The sequence below is a fragment of the Crassostrea angulata genome, chromosome 4, assembly GCF_025612915.1.
Source record: "Crassostrea angulata isolate pt1a10 chromosome 4, ASM2561291v2, whole genome shotgun sequence".
Taxonomy (NCBI): Eukaryota; Metazoa; Mollusca; class Bivalvia; order Ostreida; family Ostreidae; genus Magallana; species Magallana angulata.
Window position 1 is genome coordinate 40,905,877 of NC_069114.1, and position 23,932 is coordinate 40,929,808.

General features: G+C 33.2%; 3 protein-coding genes across 4 annotated transcripts in view; 2 read left to right on the forward strand and 1 right to left on the reverse strand.

The window, feature by feature from the left end:
- The window catches only part of LOC128180140 (mucin-5AC-like), a 31,389-nt gene extending 25,236 nt beyond the window's left edge, over nucleotides 1-6,153 (forward strand). The window contains exon 19 of the mRNA XM_052848024.1: nucleotides 6,027-6,153. Coding sequence (XP_052703984.1) covers nucleotides 6,027-6,073 — 47 coding nt within the window. The 3' untranslated portion in view covers nucleotides 6,074-6,153. The remainder of the gene's footprint in view (nucleotides 1-6,026) is intronic.
- Nucleotides 6,154-7,816: 1,663 nt separating this feature from the next.
- On the forward strand, nucleotides 7,817-12,233 carry LOC128182047 (uncharacterized). Of its 2 annotated transcripts, none has more exons than XM_052850653.1 (4): nucleotides 7,817-7,954; nucleotides 10,406-10,476; nucleotides 11,375-11,706; nucleotides 12,152-12,233. In XM_052850653.1, exons 2-4 carry the CDS (start codon nucleotides 10,407-10,409, stop codon nucleotides 12,170-12,172), a joined length of 423 nt encoding a protein of 140 aa, XP_052706613.1. In that variant the 5' UTR covers nucleotides 7,817-7,954; nucleotide 10,406; the 3' UTR covers nucleotides 12,173-12,233. The 2 variants fall into 2 exon arrangements, with proteins under 2 accessions (XP_052706613.1, XP_052706614.1); XM_052850654.1 differs by lacking the exon at nucleotides 7,817-7,954 and adding an exon at nucleotides 10,252-10,273.
- A 121-nt stretch (nucleotides 12,234-12,354) lies between these two features.
- On the reverse strand, nucleotides 12,355-22,989 carry LOC128182046 (prominin-1-A-like). The gene is made up of 27 exons (XM_052850650.1): nucleotides 22,633-22,989; nucleotides 22,132-22,187; nucleotides 21,636-21,767; nucleotides 21,477-21,550; nucleotides 20,860-20,980; nucleotides 20,470-20,536; nucleotides 20,115-20,198; nucleotides 19,554-19,762; nucleotides 18,991-19,065; nucleotides 18,712-18,775; nucleotides 18,363-18,439; nucleotides 18,088-18,161; nucleotides 17,680-17,829; nucleotides 17,110-17,233; nucleotides 16,765-16,856; nucleotides 16,367-16,451; nucleotides 16,059-16,211; nucleotides 15,703-15,789; nucleotides 15,480-15,554; nucleotides 15,286-15,339; nucleotides 14,858-14,938; nucleotides 14,344-14,412; nucleotides 14,108-14,197; nucleotides 13,680-13,795; nucleotides 13,350-13,376; nucleotides 12,964-12,996; nucleotides 12,355-12,447 (listed from the first exon to the last, which is right to left on the reverse strand). The coding sequence occupies exons 1-27, from the start codon at nucleotides 22,901-22,903 to the stop codon at nucleotides 12,423-12,425; spliced, it is 2,565 nt and encodes an 854-aa protein (XP_052706610.1). The 5' UTR covers nucleotides 22,904-22,989; the 3' UTR covers nucleotides 12,355-12,422.
- Nucleotides 22,990-23,932: the final 943 nt, after the last annotated feature.

Below are 23,932 nucleotides of genomic sequence, written 5' to 3' on the forward strand. Positions count from 1 at the left end.
ATGTGCATATGCATTGTACTGTAAACAAAATACATTTGACTCTGTATTCTATTTCGCGTTTTTTGGAGAAAATCAGCTTCCGCTTAAAACCCAATTTCATTGCTTAATGCATTGTCTTTGTTTTTAAGGCTTATACATTAGAGGAACCTCAGAGTAAACTCAGGTCACCTATTGCTATCTGTTTTCGTCCGTAGTCATGCGTCGTCCGTAGTGCGTTAACAATTTTACATTTTTAACTTCTTCATAAAAACTACAAGGCCAGTTGTTACCATTTTTTTTATGAGAACAACTCTATGGTAAGAGAAATCTAAATTGTGAAATGCATGGCTCTACCACTCCCGGGGCGCCACAGGCGGGGCAAAATATACAAAAAGCCAAATTTTCAAAAATCTTCTTCTCTGATCCCACACCTGTGATGAACACACTGATTGCATGGTAATGATGTCCATGAAGCCCTCTATTAAAATTGTGAAATTTATGTTTCCTAGTGTCCTTTCCGATATATTTTATTTGATAAATATATCGGAAAGGACACTAGGACAGGGGTTTAGGCTTTAGGGTGGGGCCAATATGGCTGTATAGTAAAATGTATTAAATCTTAGAAAATCTTCTTCTCTACACCCATATACATTTGTTATAAACTAAATGCATGATGTCCATGAAGTCTTCTACCAAAATTGTGAAATTCATGACCCCTGGATTAAAGGTTCATGTTCTAGTGCGGGGCCAATACAGCCATATATAAAAATGAATAAAATCTTAGAAAATCTTCTTCATTACTCTCGTGTTTACTTGTTACAAACTAATTGCATGGTTATTATGTCTATGAAGTCTTCTACCTAAATTGTGAAATCCATGACCTCTGGTACAAGAGTATAGGCCTTAGGGCGGGGCCAATTTAGCCAAAGAGTGAGAATGTATTAAATCTCACAAAATCTTCCTTTTCCTGTCACACATGTGGGGGAAAAAGCCTGAATGCATGGTTATGATGTCCACTTACTCCTAAATTGTGAAATTCATGGCTCCTGGGTCAAGGATTCAGGCCTTGGGGGAGGGGGTATTTTGGCCCTTTAGTGTTAATGCATATTATGTTTAAAAATCTTCTTCTCTATTCTCACACATCTGTAAAAAATAACTGACTTCATAATTATGTTTACCAGGAAGTCTTCTGTGGTGTTGACTCTAGGGCAGGACCAAAATGGATGTACAGTGTTAATGCAAATAATGTTTAAAAATTATTTTCTCTACTCCAACACACCTGAAAGGAAAACTGAATGCATGATTTTGTAGACCAGGAAGCCCTCTACCAAAGTTTTAAATTTCATGTCCCCCGAGGTAGGGGTTCTGACTCTAGAGTGGAGCCAAAATTTTCTTATAGTGTTACTGCATTTAATGTTTAAAAATTCGTCGTCTTTACTTCAGCTTATACTGATTAAAAACTGAATGCATATAAAGAAAGAAAATAAAGCTGTCTATCAAAATTTTAAATTTTATATCTCCCAATGTAGGGATTTGAATCTAGGGCGGGGCCAAAACACTCATATATAATGTATAGGCTAGGGGTTCTTAATGCAGAGTGTGGCCAAAAATGTAATTTAGTGTTAATACGAGGGTCAATCTAAAAATACGAAGACTTTTGTCATAGCTATGTTACTTAACGTCTTATCATTACTAAATTTGGTAGACATAATTTAACAATAATTTCAAACAATTTGCAAGAAAAAAAGTTAAAAAATTCCTTTACTTCTAAGAATTATTAAGAATCTAATCCTGCAAAAATGAGGTCACGGCGCACGGTCAAAATTTGTGTTATGTCAACAATAAACTATATAATGTTGAAAGTAATATCTCTATAAATCGGGCTATAAACCAAATAATATTGAAACCTCAAATTAAGTATGGCCATGGTATTCTATGTTCCAAATAATGACGGGATATATTGTTTTTTCGAACAGATATCGGTAACTAAAGCAGATAGTCCTCTTTAGAATTGACTAAAAATATCGACGTCGCCGGGCGTCACGGCGCAACGAGAAGTACTAACAAAACAGATTTAACTCAGGAAAAGCTGTGAAAATGCTCAATGGTGCAAAAAATAAGTCAACAATTATTAGCAAGTTTGTGTTTAACTGTAATAAATTTTATAGGCGTGGTATTTTGAGTATCAAACTGTCCGAAAGAGAGTAGAATATCTGTAAATATTTGGTAAAAAAATAAGTAACGTCAACCGGCGTTCAGGGTTATCCTTACTGTAAACTAAGAGATACAGGGTTAGAAAATGAAAACTTTAAAGAACTAACTTATGATTCTCGAACAAATGTGTACAAATAAGATGTTAAGTGGTTCAATGCCATTTTAAATTGTAAGGAGAAAGGCACAAAAGCGTGGTATAAAGATGGGGTTTATCTATAAACTGTGCGTGTTTAATCTTGACGTCATGTTTTGAACGTTATCGTGCGCCGTGGTGACAAAACATGTTGTTTTTAAAAAGGGGTAACAAAAATACCGTTTCATCAAATAGACTAAAAATTTGTATATCAATAACATAAGTGTTGGTGCACAGATTAATCTGTTAAGTATGACTTTCATGAAAAATATATGATAGACAGCCACATTGTCTTCGTATTATTTTATTGACCCTCGTATATATAATGTTTAAAAAACGTCTCCTGACACAGAATAAAAACTTGACTGCATATTTAGAAAAAAAAAACAATTGAGCAGTCATTTTTAGTAATATTTCCTGTCACCTACATGTAAGGTAAGGGGTATAGCTGGGAGGGTGGGGTAAATATTTGCCTCATTATTTTATTCTGCTCAGGAGCTTCAATGAAAGAAATGAGTAAATTCACAAATATAGAAAAGAGTAAAACTGAAGCTGTCTATCAAAGTTAAGCATTTGGAAAAGGTTCAGGGGGGGGGGGGTGTAACAGTTAATGACGTTATTATCCCTTGCTTTTTCATAATTTAGTTATCTTCCTTTTGCTTGTTCGTATTTAGTTATTAATCTTTGAATAAAATGTAATTATAAATGAATTGTTTAATCAAAAGAGTTATGCACGTGTTTTTATCAATTGCAACAAAAAAAAAGTTTTTGAACTTTCTAAATAGACTTCATAAAAGTAAAGTAATAATTGGCTAACTAAACTCACTGATACATGTAAAATGATTTTGTTATAAATGTCAGATGGAGCTACTCAGGTGACAGGTAAGGCCTATTGGGCTCTTGTTTATATACCCAACAATCAAAATCAATTTGAATTACCTTACCTACATTTGAAACCTAATTTTTAAAAAAAATCTTACAAACAAAGATATATAGCAGGCTCAAGTAAATGTTCCACGAAGCATTTTCTCTGTACTCTTTACCAAAATATTAACAGCAGTAAAGGAGAAACTTCAAGAGTACTGGGCAAGAGTATATTCAAGATGCAGTTTAGATCAGATGTCGATATTTGAGAATTCCAAGGAACTTTAAGAAAACTTGAAATATAAAAATTTCATCAAAGTAAATTGTATCAAAACGTACGACCTTTCTACACTTTATACAACCATCCCCAACGATAAATTAAAGTCCAGAGGTTTTGACATTATTAATAGCTGCTTTTTCAATAAATGTTGGTCACGTAAATTAACTTACCTTGTCAGTGGTTATTTGCAAACCTATTTTAGTAAAAACCATTTGGATTGTGCACACAAGTACTCTGAAGTTGATATTGAAATATGCTTGGAATTTTTTTTAGACAACAGCTGTAGTTTTTGGAAATCAGGTCTTCAAACAATCTGTTTGAATTCCCATGGGTACAGATTGCACCCAATTGCAGACCTGTTTTTGTATTCATATGAAGCAGAATTTCTTTCAAAACTTGTACGTAAAAAATAAATCACTCGCTGTGGTCTTAAACTCAACATTCAAGTATATCGATGACGCACTAACAATTAAAAATGTGATTGTTTATAAATCCATACTTACGTCGACTCGATATATCCCAGCGAACTTGAAATAAAAGATATCACAGAATCTGCGTCATCTGTTTTACATTTGGATAATTTATTGGAAAGGGACATTGATGGTAACCTAACAAAAAAACATGTTTAACGCCCCACTGTTTTACTGTGACGAAGACAATGATAAACGCGATAACTTCAATTTTTCTAAATTCAGCTTTCCTTACTTATTTAACTTTCCTTACTTACACATGTACTTAGCAATATACCTTCATCACATGCATATGGAGTTTTTTGTCTCCCAGATACTGTGTAATTTACAAAACTGCAAATCACGTTATATATTTATGGGATAGGAAGGGGTATGGTTAATATTTGATTTTTCGATGAACAGAGTGCGAGGACAACCCAAAAATCCAATGCATCTTGTATAACTACACCCGGGTATGGGTATGTGATAAGGATGGTCTTTATGCTCCATGAGCCAAAAAAAAAAAAACTGCCGCGCATATTGTGGATACTGCACAGGTAAAATCATTTGAAAAGTTTAAGTTCTGTTAGTCCTTATCAAATGAGGTAACAGGATACATTACACATAGATGACAGACCTATGGAAGAAAAGCTTAGAATTTACAGATGTATTTTATTTTTGTTTTTCAAAAAGCAGCACTGGTAGAGCTTATGCTATCCTGGATTTCAAATCATTTCTATACTTGTAATCATGGCTATTTTACAGAATTTTATTTTTGGTTCAAAGTTATGACGACCACTATACCATGTGTGGACCTCCTACCGAACTGTGACGAGTACCAAAAAGATTTATGTGACAACTTGTTGTACCGACTTTTCAGGAATAAGAACTGCAGAAGGTTTTGTAGAATATGCACAGGAGGTATGTAAATAAAATGAACTTACTAAACAAGCTTAAAAATATAAACATATTTCAATTTAGTAATTGAATTTCTTCGATAAAAAATATGCTAGTTCTGTTTATTCCTCTCTGCTTCTTTCGACTGAGAACAGTTTGACACGTTTCAGAAAACAATTATAGGCGTAATAGTTTCGCAATTACTAAGTAATAGTTTTATATTTGAATGATAATTTCATCATTAGGTGTGTCTTATTTGCATTTAAAAATTAAGATTTTACATGAAAAAAAAGTATTGAGGTTTTTCTGAATAAAGTTATTCAGCTAACAAGGATTTAAGATGTGAGCACGAAGATTTTGTATCATTTTTTTGAAAATGTTGAACTTCATTAATTCTTCAGCAAAGTTTGGCAATTGCAATTTTATATCATTGATATTTAATACGAAACGGCCGACTTGTTGAATTATATGTCTTTGTCTTCGTGTATTACATTTACACGGTAGTGACATATATAATATAATATAAAGTTTAAAGAGACAGGGGGTTCAGACAGGGAGGTAGGTTATACACCTTACGATTACTTCTAATCTAGTAACTGGAATCACTAAGTTATCTCTATTACGAGCATTATATGCCGCTAACAACTAAATTACATATTAATATTCTGACACAGCCATAAAACATATTTTCACTTCCGATTATGATTTATTGGAAGATCTGTTACTATCGTAACCGGGTTAATTCAAATTCGAGTTTTTATATGTCAAATATTGATGTATAAAGTAAAGAAAGTGTTTGTCCTTTTTCTAGAAATAATTTTGATACTCTTTATTTTTTCCCAATGTTGTAAGTACAATTATAAAAATATTATTTAAATGCCAGACATAGGGGAAAATCAATGCAAAAATAAAAATATGTATTTGAAAAAGATAAATTCATTTCACTTCTTTGTTTATATACTGTGTTATAATGAAAGTGTACATGAAGGTAATGCCAAGTAAGACTTGGTCGAAAACAAACTCTACACAGGTGACCTCTCTATTACAGCAAGATGGGAATAAGAAATTCAGAATTTTGGGTAAGTGGGAAAAAAACTATCGATTACCTGTATTTTTTGTTCATACACCAATGTTTAACTGTATTGTTTGTTTGTATAGCAATGATTACTTATTTATCAGTACGTAAAGCTGTTTTTCTCTTCTCTTGTAGACTTTGATCATTTACCTCTTACGCCATCGCCCTCACCATCATCATAGCAGCGGTTCCCCATCAACTAGTATGTAAGCTGCAGTCTAAATTTAGATTAATTACATGTACATCCCATGATAATTAAAAACGACAAAACTTATTTGCGTGGACTTTTCTTTATGCATAGATAAATCAGCAGAATCATTCGAAATGAATGTTTTCCATTTAAATGAAGTGAATCTGCAGGTACATTGTGTTGAAAGTGCTCCTGTATTATTTTATTTGACGTTTGTGTGGCATTCTGACCATATGTTCCCTGTGACATTGACTCTGTAAATTGAATCCACTATGATGACCAATGAAATCAAGTGTAAGACAAGATTTTTCGGAAACTTCCACTTGCTCAGTCTAATTATCTTGGATTTAAGGAACGTGCGACTAATTAAATTTTACCAAGATTAAACTTGACTACTATAAATATCAGTATGGTGTCATTTGTTAATTCTTCGGTGTCTAAGATATCAACAAATTGAAAATGCGAAAATTAAAAAAAACCATAACAATAAAATATAATTTTCCGCACTTGTACGATTAGATATTTCAATGTAAAAACGCAAAGATTGTACGTCATTTGAATTTATTGGACTGTAAAGTACAAAATCAATAGGAAGTGTTATCAAAGGCAAAGACGCGGAAAAATGTCAATATAGAATATTGTTTGTATATTACAGACAGTATCATCGTGTTTATTATTTCTACACGCTACCCCCCCCCCCCCCCCTTTCAACGGATTAGTTTTTTTTAATGGTTTTTAGAGTTTATTTTTTGGATGAGCCTGACGCCTCCCCCTTTTTTTCTTTCAAAAAATGATGCTATGTGCCTGTTATTCCACATATATTAAATATTAATTTTGTAATAATTGATCATAGATTATCTGTCAGCCAGCTTCGTAGCTCTGTGTTTGAAAGCGGAGTAGGGGCAGACTTACCCGGTATGCAAGGGACGAGGGAAAATGAAAACTTCGCCAATCTTTAAAATTCTCTCAGTGAGAGGGGCGTGGGGGGAGGGGTAGTATGTTCTGAGAAGGTTAAAAGTGAGAAGAAACACTTCGCCAGTCTTCAAAATCTTAATTCGTAAGGAAGGGGACATATAGAATTTCTGTTAAGATGTTAATCTTAATTTTCCCTTCAGAATTAAAATTTCTGTATGTAAATGTCCGCTTCGCACCCCCCCCCCCCCTTCGATGCTACGTGTCTGAAGCCAGAAACAAAGATGTTATTGAGGTCATTTTAGACAAATGAATGATGAAATATTAATTTGCACAAAACTCGGGACCCACCTACCCAAAGCCATCTCCGCCAAAATTAGTTGATTTATAGTGTAAAGTACGTGTTATTGTAATTGTCCATTAAAAACCCCTTTTGCCTTACCAACAACTTAATAAGGATTCGCACATTTGGGGTTTTATCGCTTTTTTTAAATGGTTGTCTTTCGAAACAATATAAAGTTGTCTTTTTTTTAAGTTTTGAGGTGTAGGTAGAGGGGAGGGATGTGCCCCTGGAGAAAATTCTATGATCCGCTCCTGCTTACAACATTTGCGTTGCTATAAAAATGATATGCAGTTTTCTCATTTGAGTCGAGACCTGTTAGAATGAATAAAAAACAATTAAGTAACGTAGGATTGTTCTGACTATAACTAACATAAAAAATAAAAACCGCAATGTACATATATTGTATATTAAATGCAATTCTTACTTTAAATTATTCATTATACATTATAATTCAGTTTTCCTTAGCATTTTCAGAACATGTGTAAAACATACGTGAACGTCTCCTTGACAGGGCAGGTTGACGTTTCTCCCATAATGCCTTTTGTGTTTTACTGTCATTGCTCACAGCCATATTGACAAAAAAGGCCTGTCGTCTGCGAGGAGTCGTGCTGCTCTCAAGTAAGTTAAATTATGTGACGATAAAAGTGTCGAAAATAAAATATCATCTTATTTCGTATGTAGATATGACATACTTCTCAATATGTAAACTTTGTTTTCTTTAAGAATAAAATGACATTAAGGAATTCCTTATTGTAATATATACATGAAGTTCACACGTTTGTACAGTATACCACTTTGTTAAACATGTCATCTCAAAACATGTGTAAAAATGTACGCAATCAAAACATGTGCTTCTTCAAAAATATCGTGTACACAATTGCCTTTACAATTTATATTTTCAAAATTTCTTAACAATATTGACGGTATAATTCCGGCATTTTCAGCAGGTAATATTTTTGTTTGTTATATTCAGTAGTATATTCTCACTATATAACTCTATATAGACGAATAGTCAATAATTGTAATATTAGCTCGTCCGAAAAATATTGACCGGTCAATATTTTTTTGATATTGACCGGCTAAGAATAATATCTCGAGAACATTCCCTCTATTTCAAATAATCGCCTCTGATTTGTTGATTCGTAAACGATGACGTAAATAACTCTTCGCGACTCCAAAAAAGGGGACGTCATAATAGACAGTCAGTCAAGGCAAGTAAACAACGGACGCGCAATGCAACGGTTTGCTATGATAACAGATATAAGGATTTGCAAATTACTGTGAAGTAAAATAAGGTATAACATCTGTATATTAATTCTTTCGGTCGGCGGAAAATCACCAGTGACCGTTTGATGCTGAGGATATTTTGGAGATGAACTTTGCACAAAATTGAATTCGTGAATTCTTTGTTGAGCCGAGAAAATTATGGCGATCTGTTTTCAATTACTTTCTTAATTTTGCTTTGTTTCTTCATATAACAAAACAAATGTTGACTGTGTTTTCGTGCAACATTGATTATATAAGCCCCCTTGGGACGAAAATATTGCCCTCCGCTTCGCGTCGGGCAATATTTCGTCCCTCGGGGGCTAATATAATCAATGTTGCCCTCAATCCCAGTCAATATTTGTATAATGATATTGTATTGTATGATATTGTACCATATTTGATACATGATATGTTATTGTATATTTGCGAATTACTGTGAAGTAAAATCTGGTAGAACATCTGTACGGTAATTCTTACGGTCGGCGGAATATCACCAAAGACCGTTTGATGCTGAGGATAGCTAGTTTGGAAATGAACTTTTGAATTGAATTCTTGAATTCTTTGTTGAGCTGAGAAATTTACGGCGATCTGTTTTCAATTAATTTCTTAAATTTTGGTTTGTTTCTTCATATAACAAAACAAATGTTGACTGTGTTTTCGGGCAAAATTGATTATATTAGCCCCCTTGGGACGAAAATATTGCCCTCCGCTTCGCGTCGGGCAATATTTCGTCCCTCGGGGGCTAATATAATCAATGTTGCCCGAAAACCCAGTCAATATTTGTATAATTTATACTTTACAAACAAACATTGCTTTATCGGTTAATTTAATACCTATGATCATAAGATTGTAGAAATTGAATTTACATTTACAGTCAAATGAAAACAATAAAAATGAATTTAAAATATAAATTTTATGAACTTTTCCGATGTGGAAAAAAATTCTCGTGATTAAGAGAATTATGTCTACTGTTTATAATGACATGGATATTTATCATAATGAAGAGCAAATATTCCGTAAAGGTTCATGTGGTATAATGCATTTGGTTTATGATCTTAATTAATATTCTAATAACTCTTTACTCTGCATAATCGTCTCTAATTCTCTGCAGTTTGATCCGTGTATTGTAATAGTAGTTTCTTCAGAGGCAAAATTTAACAACAGGAATTGGTCTTCTTTGGAAGTGGTGTAAATATTTTTTTAAAAAACCCAAAAATGAGACTAAGACCCTCTCAGAAAAACAACCGTTGTTCTCTAACAAAGATATCAGGAAATATTGATCACACAAATCTATTGATTACCTTGTTTTATCATAATAACACGTTGTCTCACTAACAATGTATCTGTCATGCCGGAAGGGATAGTAAAATACTCCATCAAACGCGCAGTTACAACATGAGAATTTCATAGATTCATAAGGGCTTTAATTTTTGTTCGTCTTTTCTTTTTATTTAATGTTGGGAAAAAGATTTGTTTAACACAACTATAAATATTTTGTCCCATTTTCGATTAATTGTTGCATTGACTAGAAATTGACATTTACATGATCAATAAATCACCAAAAATTGTTGCGGTCATATAACTCACGTGCACAGCTAGCTAGCGCATTGACATGGTGGAAAATCGCCACAGGACGATATGGGGAAAACCTGTCTCATAATAATCCAACATGTTTTGAATTTTCTACACGATATATCATAAAACTTGCCTGTTAGCCACCAGCATATGTACAGAATATTTTTAAATGTTATGAGATTGACTAATATAGACTTTTGTTGAAGTAGTGTGGTTGTTTATTTACAGAATGAACCTGTCCATGATCTCAACAGTGACCCTGTGTCTTGCGGCGGCCATATGTGTGACGTATGCACAATGTAAGTTAACTAATGTCATTAAAAAGTGTTGCTTCTAGTGCTAAATTGTGTCACTTACATTTTTCCGAAAAAGAAGTGTGCAATTGTGTATTAGATAAACCGAAAAAAAATTCTGCTTAATGAAAAAGCTTAATAGCGGATGATCATTTCTGCATCACTTAGCTCGGGATCCACTCCTGCGTATTGTCCAAAATTAATTTATGATTTCCTTTTATAATGCTTGGTGAATGTGTTAATGTAAACGCGTGATAAAGAGAGTTTCGGATGGTCAACTTTCATTTCTTTACATAGCATTTACAAAATTGAAATCTTGTTTTTTTGCGTATGCGACAAATAATTATAAAACGCATTCAGGTTGCCTAAAGTTTGCCAGAGAGAATGGTAATTTGCAAGTTCTCGACACATTCCTAAAAAGAGTATACATAACTGAAAATTAATGTATTTCCAGATTGCTCTTCACAAAATGTCTCATAGGAATGGTTCGAAAATTGTTTCATCTTTATCCACCAGACAATGTGCTAATAGATCATGCCCGTTATGTCTAAACCATATTCTTTAATAGTAAAGAGGAAACGTATGATTAAAATTAATTTATTTCAGCGAATTTCGTGCCATTTTCTACCTCTATTCATTGATGCAACTTGTATAAGAAGTCCACTTTATGATTTTGTGTAGTTGTGACAAACAGCAGTGTGACGTATGCATGTCTATTCATTGCTGACCACTCACCTTTGTCCGGCATTTGAGCTAAGACTACGCATGATGCGCAGATTTCTTTTTAAACCAACGTCATTTTTAACTTGTTTTGATGCAAGAAAAAGATATCTTCGTCCTACCGAAAGTCCAAGGATTTGTTAAAATGGTTCTATTTAAAGTTTTTAATTTTTTCTTAATTCAGTGGAATGTGCCAGGTACCCGTTGTGCGCCGACAGTATGTTCAATGAACCCACGGTGGTGGAGACCCGATTCAACAATTCCTTCCTCGACTCAGTCAAACTCATCGAACGCTACTCTTACTACCGGTGTGACCCCGCGGAGGAAAAGTACGGTGTGGGGCCTGATAGTAAGGAGTGGTGGGTGTTCAAAGGCTGCGGAGGGATATTTGAGGTGAAAGAGTGCGCGGAGGACGCGAATGTAGCGTTGCAGCAGAAACCAAAGGAAATGATCAAAAACCACCATCGGGAAATCGACCGCAAATGCCGCCAAGGACTTGGACTGGACAAACCAGAGGTACGTGTATACATCAAAGTTTTTATTTTCTTTCAAAAAAATATGCGATAATTCTCATCGGCATGGAATAATATGAATTTAATTTTGACAAAAACTTGTTAGGCTGAAGAACTTTCGCTCAAAAATTGTTTGCTGAAACTGCTTCCGTTGATTTCTATTAAAACATCGTTATAAAAAGGAAAAAATACGATAAATGATAGGGTTTTCAAATCCAAAGAACGCATATCAGCTATGGATTATTTTCATGAAGGAAAAAATATATTTTGTTGAGTAGCCTCATGTACATTTATAAACTGATTTTTGATTTTTAAAAGTCTCTTGGTCTTTATATCTGTCCGTTTGATTGAATCAGTATTCGGTATAAATTTAAGAAAGAATACAATGCATTTGTACAAATAATGAATGGTATGCTTTTTATTTATCGATAATATTTTTCTCTTTGTAGAAAGCGGCAGAGTCGTTTTAAGAAGTCCGTCTACATTAATGTTGTGTTTGTCGAGTTTCAAATAAATAATTTATTACCACAACAGAGGAGTTTAACATATCAGTACATGTTTTACAAATCAACAAAACGCTTTAGCATTGTAATTGTGATGGCAGTCAATAACCTTTCGCAGAAATGCGAGACTGCTGAATACTACATATAAATGCTGTCAGTCCTTGTTTTATTATGATGTATTTTAGACATTGCTTGTGCACCATTCCTCTGTTGTGACTTATTTTGGCGACACTTGGTTGTACCTAGAAGGAAAAAAATCAAACATTACGAAGATTTATGAATTACGGTGAAGTTGATTTTTAAAACAAAATATTAAGGTATTTCAATCTAGGACTTTCTCATATCACGAACAGATTATTTCTTGTTTGACGTTAGATAATGGACACTTCTTTTAAAGGCGTATCTTTACTGTTACCAAAGTAAAGTAGTGATGAGAATAAACTACTACATGTGTTTTGCTAAATAATAGTTAACTGGTATATTTATTTTTATTGATGCATGCAGTTTTAATTGTGTGTTTTCTTTTTTAAATTAACACAATTTTAAGTTTAATGCCGACCTAGTGCACAGGAATGTAAACCAATTCATCAACAGTTAATTGGTTTTTTTTCTCGAAAATAAGTCAACTGGTACAAGTTTCTTCTTGGAAACTCCGTGCTTCATAAATGGCGATGTTTCAGAATAACCCTTAAGCTGTTTAGTCTCGTTTGAGCATATTTATTTTTCTCATAGAATATAAATAGAGGTGAGAATTTTACCTGGGTTGGAAAACATCATCGTCGTCAGAATCGCTGAAATTTTAAAACTTATATTAGAATTTTTGTCAAATGTAATTATAAAATTCATACTTCGATATCGAAGATAATCATATTTTCATCGGGTAATTTCCTCAAGGTAGTTACTGAGCTTATAAACTGATTGTTTGCAAATAATTTTAAACAAAATTAAATAGAAACCGTTTATTAGTGCAGGGCATCAAATCTTTCAACATAAAGAATATGTTTTATTGATGTAAAATTTCTTTCATTGTAATAGTCTTTTACTCAGCTTAGTAATAAATTTAAACATGAATTGTTTACTAGTACTAGTATAAAGAGAATCCTCTAAAAATAATCTTTTTATGTCAAAACTCATTGTTTAATACCTGTAATCATCGTCATCTTCCGAGTCACTGGAAAATAAATCATTACATGTAATTCAATAAATATATATATAGATAAATAAGTAAATAATCAAATAAATGGAATCAAAGACCATCTTATCGTATGATACATGTACCTCTTTTCACAATGTCGGCAGTGATAATGATTTTAGGGAAAAAAAATATTTAACCAAAATTTACAGGTCTTTACCTGAATTAATATTTTGAGTTTTAATTGCATTTTTAAAACTTAGACCACAACTTGGTGTAAGATATAGAGACGAGATGTAATGGTAAGCAGTACTTGTGCACATCAAGTCTATAAACCAGTACCTTCCATATCCCTCGCACTCCTTCATTCGTCGGTAGTATTTGGATAACTTTACAGAGGTGATAATTGTAGGAACAAACAGGATCAGTGCCCAGCCAGTGCCAAACCAAAATCCATTCTACAGAAGAGAATTTCCTGAGTTTGCAAGATTAACACACATATAACACGTCGTACATTTTTAAAATTGCTTTACTAAATGATATTATCTTATATAGCATTGATAGTATGTTTAAATGAGCATCCGCTATATTAAGAAATATATTTAATTAAATACTGAACGAAAAGTTGAACCTAGACACATGTATATATAGTAGTATCCCGAATTTTTATTTTCTACAAAATGAATGAAACATATTAGATTTATGATAACTTTCTTCATCCTTGTTAGTACTTTCTAATGTAATGATACATATAAATACAATTTACTCACGAGAGCATCAACTGTGTAGCTACAGAGCATGGTCGTGAAGGACTCGTACAGATTCCACAGTGGCAGACAGGCCGCCAGATCATTGGATATCTGAACAAATAGACAGAAATTGTCATTACTTACTAATAAAGAATTAGTATCTTTGTTCTTTTTCTGTTAATGGATATATTACAATATGTTTTTTGATTTGTATGAACAGTTTATTCTTAAACATGCATGTAGTATAAGCCGCTTACCAAAGAGCGAGTTCGAGCAAAATAAGAATCAATGTAGCCGAGGATAAGGTTTTTGTAGGTTAAGGCGACCTGAAAAATGTTTTATAAGCAATATAAACTGTATTCTAACTTTGACCTGTATCATATTTCTAATGAAATTTCTTTTGCTTATATTTGTTGTAAAATATTTTTGAAAATTGATAAATTTTATTTAAAGGAAATAAACAAAATGTTCTTATAATTTTTCTACATGTAACATTTATTTAAGCTGGGTGGTAAACCAATTAATTATCAGATCTTTCGTCATATTTTGATATGATACTGTAAGCAGTAACCTGTCAAATAATTAAAAGAAAGTCCAAATATTTTAGCCTTTTCCTATATCTTTATACAGAGTCTTCTTCACAGGGAAGTAAATAAAGTCAAAAAATTGCAACAGCCACCCAGCCCTCATCAGAAACAGCTAATTTTGCAATATAAAACAACCTTTATCAATATTTTAACAATTATGTAATATATGAAAATAATGTTTTACATCATTTAATACAGCCGTGGCGTTGTTCTGGATTTGACTATCGGCCGTGGCAGCAGTGGCCAATACGTCATCAATTTTAGTCTGAAATTTTAGAAGAAATTACGGTAAACCAACTTTTTTTCGCATGCGAGTAATTTTAACGAGGTAAGCAAGAGCCTCGTCGTCGCGAACATTTTTTGCCGCGATCGAACCAGTCATCAAAGGTTTCTAGTAATATAATATAAATTATTTTCCATTGCCCGCGAACCAATTTACCTCCGGTAAATCGCGAAATAAGGTCGTCGCGAAAAAGAGTTGGTTTACAGTATTGGCATTAGGTTTTTGTCTGGTGGTATCAATTTATAATAGGAATTGAAATCTATTAAACATACATTTTATATTCTTAAAAGAGCATAGGTTTTGATTACTGTTAACATTGATTAAATTACCGTCACGCCTCCTACGGATCCTTCTAGTTTGCCAACCGAGGTTTGCAAGTTCGTCTAAAATAGTAGAATTTGATTCAGACATGCAAAAGGTTTAACAAATTTTAGTTGAAGATATTTGATATTTGTTCGAAGCATTTTATTTTAATTTACATTCATATTAGATTACGTTCATTATGTGTCATATCACCACCTACTTTCGCAGTTTCTACAGCTGGAAGGGTTGTGTCTCGAATTGTTTTCGTATCCGTAATGTGCTGAATCCAGTTGTTCTGAAATAGGGTCGAGTAATGTAGCATTCCTTTGTAAAAAGTATTTATATATGTAAAAACTTGGTTTGATAAACAAGATCCCAAGTAACCCATATCTGGTGTATATCATAAGGTCATCTGCGTTTCTTACACGTAGAATAGTTCTTACCCTCGAGGTTCCCGTACATTGGTCTCGAATAGACTCCATTCCAGAGATCATCGAGTTAAAGTCAATGGTCACCGTACTTTGCCCGAGCTAGAAAACAGAAAAATGGGGGAAGGGCAATCAAAGTATATTTACCAGCTTAAAACCTAGACCCAATATCTAAGAGTCGAGACGATCCAATTCTGTAAACAGCATAGATTGTTTTTACGTATTTACATGTATTACTTTAAACTAATTTTTACTAATTACCGATACAGTATAATATATTAAAAGATTACCAAAAAAATCCTTACAAAAGTAATTCCAAATATATCAATAAAGATAGTATTTTGAAATGTAAGCAGTAGAGTTGCCTGTACCGTGGTATTGATGGCGGCGAAATCTATGCTAGAGATGCCAGAGTTCTTGAAGTCGTTCAGCGCCGTGTTCATTTCTGGGGTAAGTACCTTAAAGGACGAGAGGTCCACAGCCGTACTGATGGAGTTGATTTGTGTGTCGATGTCACCCATGTACTGTAGAATTATAGGACACAAGGGTTTTTTAATTCAATTTTTTTATTCAATTAGTTTCTCTTTCTTTAATTTTTAAATAAAAAATACATTGCAATAAAATATTTCAGGGACACAGCTTTTTATATTAGAAACAAATTTTATTTATTTTATTCTACCTGACTGTAGTTCAAATAGTTGTCAATTGGAATTATTTTCTCCAACGATAGTAATTCGAACGGGGCTTTATTCATTCTACAACCTCTGGAATATATGCAAATGGAATTATTTCATTAAATTTCTTTCATACAATAATTACATGCATGTTTAATCATTCCTGTATAAATTTCTTTTGTACGTTTTCATGATTTCGTCATTGTATGTTTAGTTGGTGACAGATTTTAACTGTTTTAGAGCTAGATTTTTTATTTTATCCAAGTATGTATAATGTTTTGGCCTTTCTATTTTACCAGTCATGTATGACAGTCTCAGAGCTACATGCAAGTAGTAATATATCTTTTCACTAAATTATGTATCAGTATAAATCTAGAAGACGACTATGTAAGCGTAAACTGACAGAAGTGTCCCGTATAAACTGATGTTTGCTGCGGGATCGTTCAGGATCATCTGTCCCAAGTTAAATCCGGGTACACCCCCGTCATCCACAAACTGTAATCAGAGCGACCATTCAATGTATCTAACAATTCGAAACACAGCATGCAAAATTTAAATGAATAGATAAATATAAAATAACAGATTTTTCTGCGAAACAGTGTCATCAAAATAAAAACTTTAATTTTATTTATTTTTTCCCGTTTCGCAAATACTTATTTATTTGCACTTAAAATATAACTATCTTCACTCTCAAAAATGCAATACACTTAAAGTTAAAAATTTGAAAATATATGACTTAAAATATTACATCACGGAAAATGGACATGTCGAGAAAAGTTTGACAGATTTTCTCAAAGTTTCCTCCGATCATAAAGGCCACAGTTGTTAGCAACATCAAGAGGGCTCCTATCAAGAACATAATGGCGACAGCTCTGTAACGAAATGGTTGTCTCTTTGTTAGATTTAGCATACATGTATATGTGGAATTGAGACAATGCTTCGTCGTTGTAATAAATTTATCGCCATTTCATCTTCACTGTCGGATACATGTATCAGTATGTGGAAATAATTGAATATTAAACTTTACATTCAACCAAAAGAGTATATGAAGCATAGAGTAATGTGTCCTACTTTTAAAAGAGAAGTATATAATAAAGATTTGTTAAAAAAAAACATATGGAACTCCGAACTGAACGATTTTCTTAAAACTGTGTTCGATTTCTGTGAATTAACATAATATTCCTATCAATTTACCTTCTATGGATTTTAAGAAATGTGTGTATGATATACATGTTTTATGTATCAACGATTCGATAAACGATAAAATTCGTGCAAAATATCGATAATTTAATCTGTGTCTGAGATTTGATTCACCCACAGAATGAGCAAGCATCCTCCACAACTCTCGCACCCTCCACGCTTGGTTGGTTTTACATCCTTTTTACAACAGCATCCACAAAGCATTCCACCAACCAAAAGCAGTGGTATGAAGGAGAAAACGCCCATCAAACCATAGCCGAAGTACTGCCTGTAAATATATCTTGTTTGCAGAGAGTTCATCGCAATACTAGGTTTTGGTTGCGTTAGTTTTGGAACCAATATTTCCCTGATCAATATGCTATTATTCATCGTAGCAATTTTTTTCATCTTGAAAATGTTGAAGTATAGCATGCATTATAAGTAATTAAGAAGAGCATTGATAATTTACAACCAATATACTGAAAACAATTAATTAGATATAATAACATTTAAATAAAGAAAATTTCCTGTAAAAAATCTTTACTACCTGTAGACATCGTAGTCTAAAGCTGAACCAAAGAACCCGCGCATCGAGTTCTTCAACTCTCGAGTATTGAAGGCCTGAAAAATAATGGGCAAGTGCTTGCAAAACAAATATTACAATATGACTAATATAAAACAACTTTCAAATATCATTAATATAATATAAATTTTTGTCAATCATTTTTCCTCCCAATTGTATATATTATAATTAGCATAATTTTTGTACCGACATTTTCTCATTGTAAAGCAGCGTTTGACACCGTTTTACACTGTACATACGTTGTTGATTTGAGCCAGGAAATCATCCACCATTGTATTAAGCGTGGCTTTGAAAGTGTTCAGCGTGCTCTCAAGTGCTAAAATATACAGAATCTAATGTCTAGATCTCTTCAAAGAGTGTTCAACAAATTATCCAACAGATTCTTACATTTATTATTTCGCCGTAAACTATAATTTAGTAAATTTTTATTTCTTTAGCTATTGTACTTTTTGCAATATCTTTACAAAAAGCAATTGCAATACATTTGTGTAAAAATGACCACAATTGTCAAGCCTTAGTAAAGCTCTTAATTCATGCAGAAAGATTATGTAGAACAACAAAACTACTGTGACGTCAGCTAGGACTTACAGGACTGGATGGATCCTGTCTGGCCGTCTATCGTCGTCTGCATGTTATCCAAAGCAGCTTTGGCCTACACCAAATGTAAGCAAATATTAGTCAAAGTGAAAATAAAACATCTTTATTTGTTGTTGATTGATAGTTCAAGAATTGGAAATCGGGCTTATTGTAAACACCAAACTTCTACTTTTTAAGGCAAGTATTATTATTTATATCACTGAATGGGAAAAACAAGCATGGGTAGAAAACACACTACTCTATAACCTAGTATCATAGAATGGTACACACCTCCAGCGCTACTTTAGTAAGGTTTTTGGCAACGACATCCTTAATTGCAGTCTGTGTAGAGGTCAAATCTGGAAGCTTCATTAAATAATTTGTTCAATCAGTATAAATATAAAACTTAGTTTAAAAGTTCGTCATCACTATATAATGAACAAGTATATATATATATATATATATATATATATATATATATATATATATATATATATATATATATATATATATATATATATATATATATATAATTTAAAAATAATAAATATCCAGAATAAAATCACAAATTGATCCTATTAACCGCAAACGTTTTCGCCATACCTGGCTCTTCAGGCAGTTGTATATATATTGCACTAATATATTAATATGAATCAAGTCTACAACGATTTATGGAGTTCTATATTTTTAAAAATCTCATCTAAATTTAAGTTCATTTTTTACAGTGCTAAATATATACGAAGAAAAAAATCAAGTCTAAGGTGCAATAAGTAACTGCGCATTGTTGGTTTCTTATCTACAAGTGTTTGTAATTCGAATCATTATATAATAATATAATAATATATCTTTTATACCGTGGAAAAATCAGCGTTCATCGTCATCGATGACGTATCAAAACTGTTGCAGACTGTTGTAGGGGTGCAGTCACTGGAACATCCTGACTTGGTCGAGTCAATTGCTGACTTGAGGGTGGACAGGCTGCTGGAGAGCGTGTTAGCTGCTGTAACCAGGGTGTTCTTGTCTGCTATCACTGCATCCAAATTGGTGTCGATTTCGTTCAAAGCTTGAAAACAAATTGCGACATTTCTGTATCTATATTTTGATTGCTTTAACTAAAAGTCGCAATAAGTCAATACCACAATGGGATATACATGCACATGTAAGTAGACGGACACATTGATACATGTTTACAGTAAAATAACTTTCAACATGTACATTTACAAAGTGGAAGCTTTCAAATCTGATGGTGACATGTGATGCATTAGCGTCTTTCATTTTGTTTTGACAGGAGATTAACCAATGCATGTGCATTCAAATACGGACATGTACATCGGAACTTACAATTGTATCTTTCCTATGAGGATCAACTTCAGTTTATGATCGGACAAGTTCAATCTGCAACAAGTAAGACTTACTAGTATCAAGTGCCAAAACAGCATTTATCACAGGGTCAATGCTTAGCACGGCGAAAATCTTTGTTGTCAAAACAGTTCCAATGCCTGTAAGTAATCAAATAACTTACTTAGTATTACAATAGAAATTATATAATATATATTATCCGGTTTGTTTGGGTTTTTTTTTATGGGGGGGGGTGTTAAAACTATTATATGCTCGAGTACATGTACATACATGTAAGTGGGGTTATCGGGAGTATTTATGCAAAAGTTTTTTTTTTTTTGGCAAAATGCTAGTTATTGCTCTTTGTTGTGCTCTTGTACTTGTAGTCATTTTTAACTAAAGATCCGTGTCAGAGAAAGATGCCATTTGTACCTGATATATCTCTGATGATTGCTTGAGAAATGATAGCGTACATGTCGATAGCAACGTAACGAAATTGCTGAAATGGAAAAACATCGATTAATAAAACACCGATATAGTAATCTCCTAATCATGACACTAGTATCTCGTACTGAAGCGAAAATTAAGCAATTTATGGACCTCCTCAAAAATCATATTAGAGTCTAATTAAGATGTTATTTCATCAAAATCATAGAATAAATTTCATATCTCAATTTTAATTAATTGCGATATTACCATCATGTTTTAATTTGTTGGTTATTTTAAAGCAAATGATTCGATTGTTAACGATAAAGTGAAAAATAACGAGCTTCCCTTGTAAACAGATTGATTATCAATTATTTGTATAGCTCATGTCTTTACCGATTGAGTGTTCAGCGAGTAAGCATAAACGTCGTCTAGGTTGTCAGCAATGTTAACGTCGGCGTAAGACAGCGCCACGGTAAAGCGGCCGTTAGTGGCGTAAATACAACCAGCGGACGCCCTGAAACAGAGAGACACAGAGTTAATATCTCTCTCTCTTTCTCTCTCTCTCTCTCTCTCTCTCTCTCTCTCTCTCTCTCAAACACATTACTTACATATTAAATAGTTGATCAAATCTATCAATATACCAGTTCTTCTACTGTAACAATCATATTTTACATTTACATATTCGATTGGGATCTACATACATGCACATGTATTTAAATTAATATTTTTGGAAGCCGCCTATGGCATTTTGTGTTTAACACAGAATGTAACAACAAGTAATACCCGAGCGACATACAGTGATTAAGTGAATCATAATGTCGTTACTTGAACTGGTTCTAAGAAACCTTATAAACGCTTTTTGGGATTACAAATGATAACCTAAACAATCAAATATGCAAAATCCATTACCAGCTACAGTAATTATAAATTAAGTTCATGTTAGATTTGGCAATTTTTAGGCAACTTTATGTTTATGCGAACTTATATCTCAATAGATACGGTAGTCTTACGTCATCAGAACAGCCAACAGAAACACCGCTTGAGCAAACCCCATTCTCTTACAGTCCTCGTTGTCATCATACTCCTGCAATGCCGAGATATGTTGAATATAAAAACCGGAGAAATATATGGTCATTGATAAAAAATTCCTTAGAAGTGTTCATAGTTACCGCTTTAAGGTCGCCACCGCAGTTACCGCAGCAACGGCAGCAACAGAAACAGCAACCACAGAGAGGCAGGAACACCACATAGAGGAGGCCTATCACCACACACACCGCGAACCCCATGGCATAGTTAATTAGCTGAAACAAGGACAGTGGCATAGTTACGTACGGTGGCAAACTACTGCCCCTTGTTTCATGCAGTTCATGTTGTCGACAGGCTAGCTAATTATATCATACACTGTCACAATAACTATGTTGACATTCAAGAAAGTGCAATCAGAAAAAAAGTATAGAAAAATATCAAATATTGCCCACATGTGACTTCCAACACAGGATGAGACTGTGTCCTTCAGTCAACTGAAATATGTTTGAAAGGTGACTGAATGGCATAACTCTGCCAAAATAAACAAAGCCAGAAACTAAGTAGATAAGCCAACGGACAGTTGATTTACTGCATTTTTTAAAGATGTGCAGTATACCTTAATAATTAAAATCTAATTACCTCCATGTATTGTGCACCGATGTCAAATTCGCCATTCATAATCTTCTTTATCAGACCTGGACATGATCAGAATATTTTACTTTATTGTACATACAATATTAATTTAACAGACACCTGCCTTTACTTTTTTCGTATTATATAGAAAAATAACACTCTCAATACCTAATACTGCACATACATCATTATGCATGGGTACATGTACATTGTATATTTATTTAAAGCAATAAAAATAACAATACTTATGTTTGATCTATATAAAAAGATATATTACGGGGAAAACTCTAAAAATATCATATTGACATTTAAATGTCAAAATTGCATGGATATTGTATTTTTCTCGATATTTGTTTTGCACACATATAAAGCTTCTTCAGATTACATGTATAATGATTTAAGAAACAAAATTCCCACAGTTGTAACAAAATCAGTCTGATGTTTAGAATACGTCAAGTGTTTTCATTAACTCAGCCTTGAGATAATAAAATACGCTGATTTACTTACTAAACGGGAAAGGTTTGGGCTGGATAGTGTTGACAAAACTCCTGGCGAAGGCGAACAGCGTCCCCAGCCCTCCATCACTGTACGTATTGGTGGTCTTATACTTGGTCCCAGAGGGCACAGGGCCCCATTCTATCGTACCATTGTCGTAAACCTTGTTCCCAAAGTAATCGGTGATGGTAGCGGATCCCACGGGGTCTATTTGTATCATAAGTGATACACCAAGGATAAGGATAATGACCCGGATATCCATTTGGAAAACTAGAAATGTCATGTGCGGAATTTTCCCATTTATATCCCAAAATAATGCCTACATCTTGTACATAACGCAGCCATTTTGTCCTACTGTAACCTAAACTTTTAAATGTAGATCATGGTCTTTAATCATTTCACCAATTACTTCACCGGATTATTTCATTTAACATCGCGCGTCTTAAAAAACGGTGGTGGAATTAAGATCCATAATCTGGGGTATTATGATTATGTTTAAATCATTTGACCTATTTATTACGCAGAGAGCATTAGAACAGACAAAAACGTACGAGTGCCACGAAAGAAACGATTGACGATTGAAATGATGTGCAAACTTTCAGGTTTTCTTCAATTTTCTAAGCAAAGTATATTGCCATTTATATTTCAATGTCATTAAATATAAAATATCATAAGAGACCATTATATAAGATAGATTGATGTTTATCTTACCGTTAGAATAGATATGATTTAAAATGTTAGGTTAATTGTACCTTGTGAGAAAACGAGTGATATCAATTGGATTGAAATAAAGGTATCATACAAAAAGTTTAGCTGTCGTCTTTTAGTAAGTAATTAGGTTCAGTTGAAATAACGTTTTCTGGCTTGCCGAGCCAGAAGAAAATTGTATTTTAGGAAATATACGATTCCATCAATCGAAGGGAAACCCTGGTCCCTGGTTAAAACATATTACATGAACATTTGAATAATATCGAACAGCACAGATATATGTGCTGCAAAAGTATGATCAATGCTCAATGTAAAATGAAATGCGATTTAAGATAATTTAAGGAAAGTTAATATTTGGTCAAAAATAAAACCAAATGATATAGGCATGTACTTTTATTAGTACATTTTCTCTCTAAAAATGATTAAATATGCAGAATAACTGTGTTTCATGTACATGTATAATTATATGTAATTATAGCATGAAGACATAATGTAACAAGAGTCGTCCATAAAATAAAAAAATCAAGATGTCGAACAATTTACTTCTTACATGCAGATCAGCTGCTATATTTTTCCCTTGCTCTTATTCCTTAACTTTTCTAAA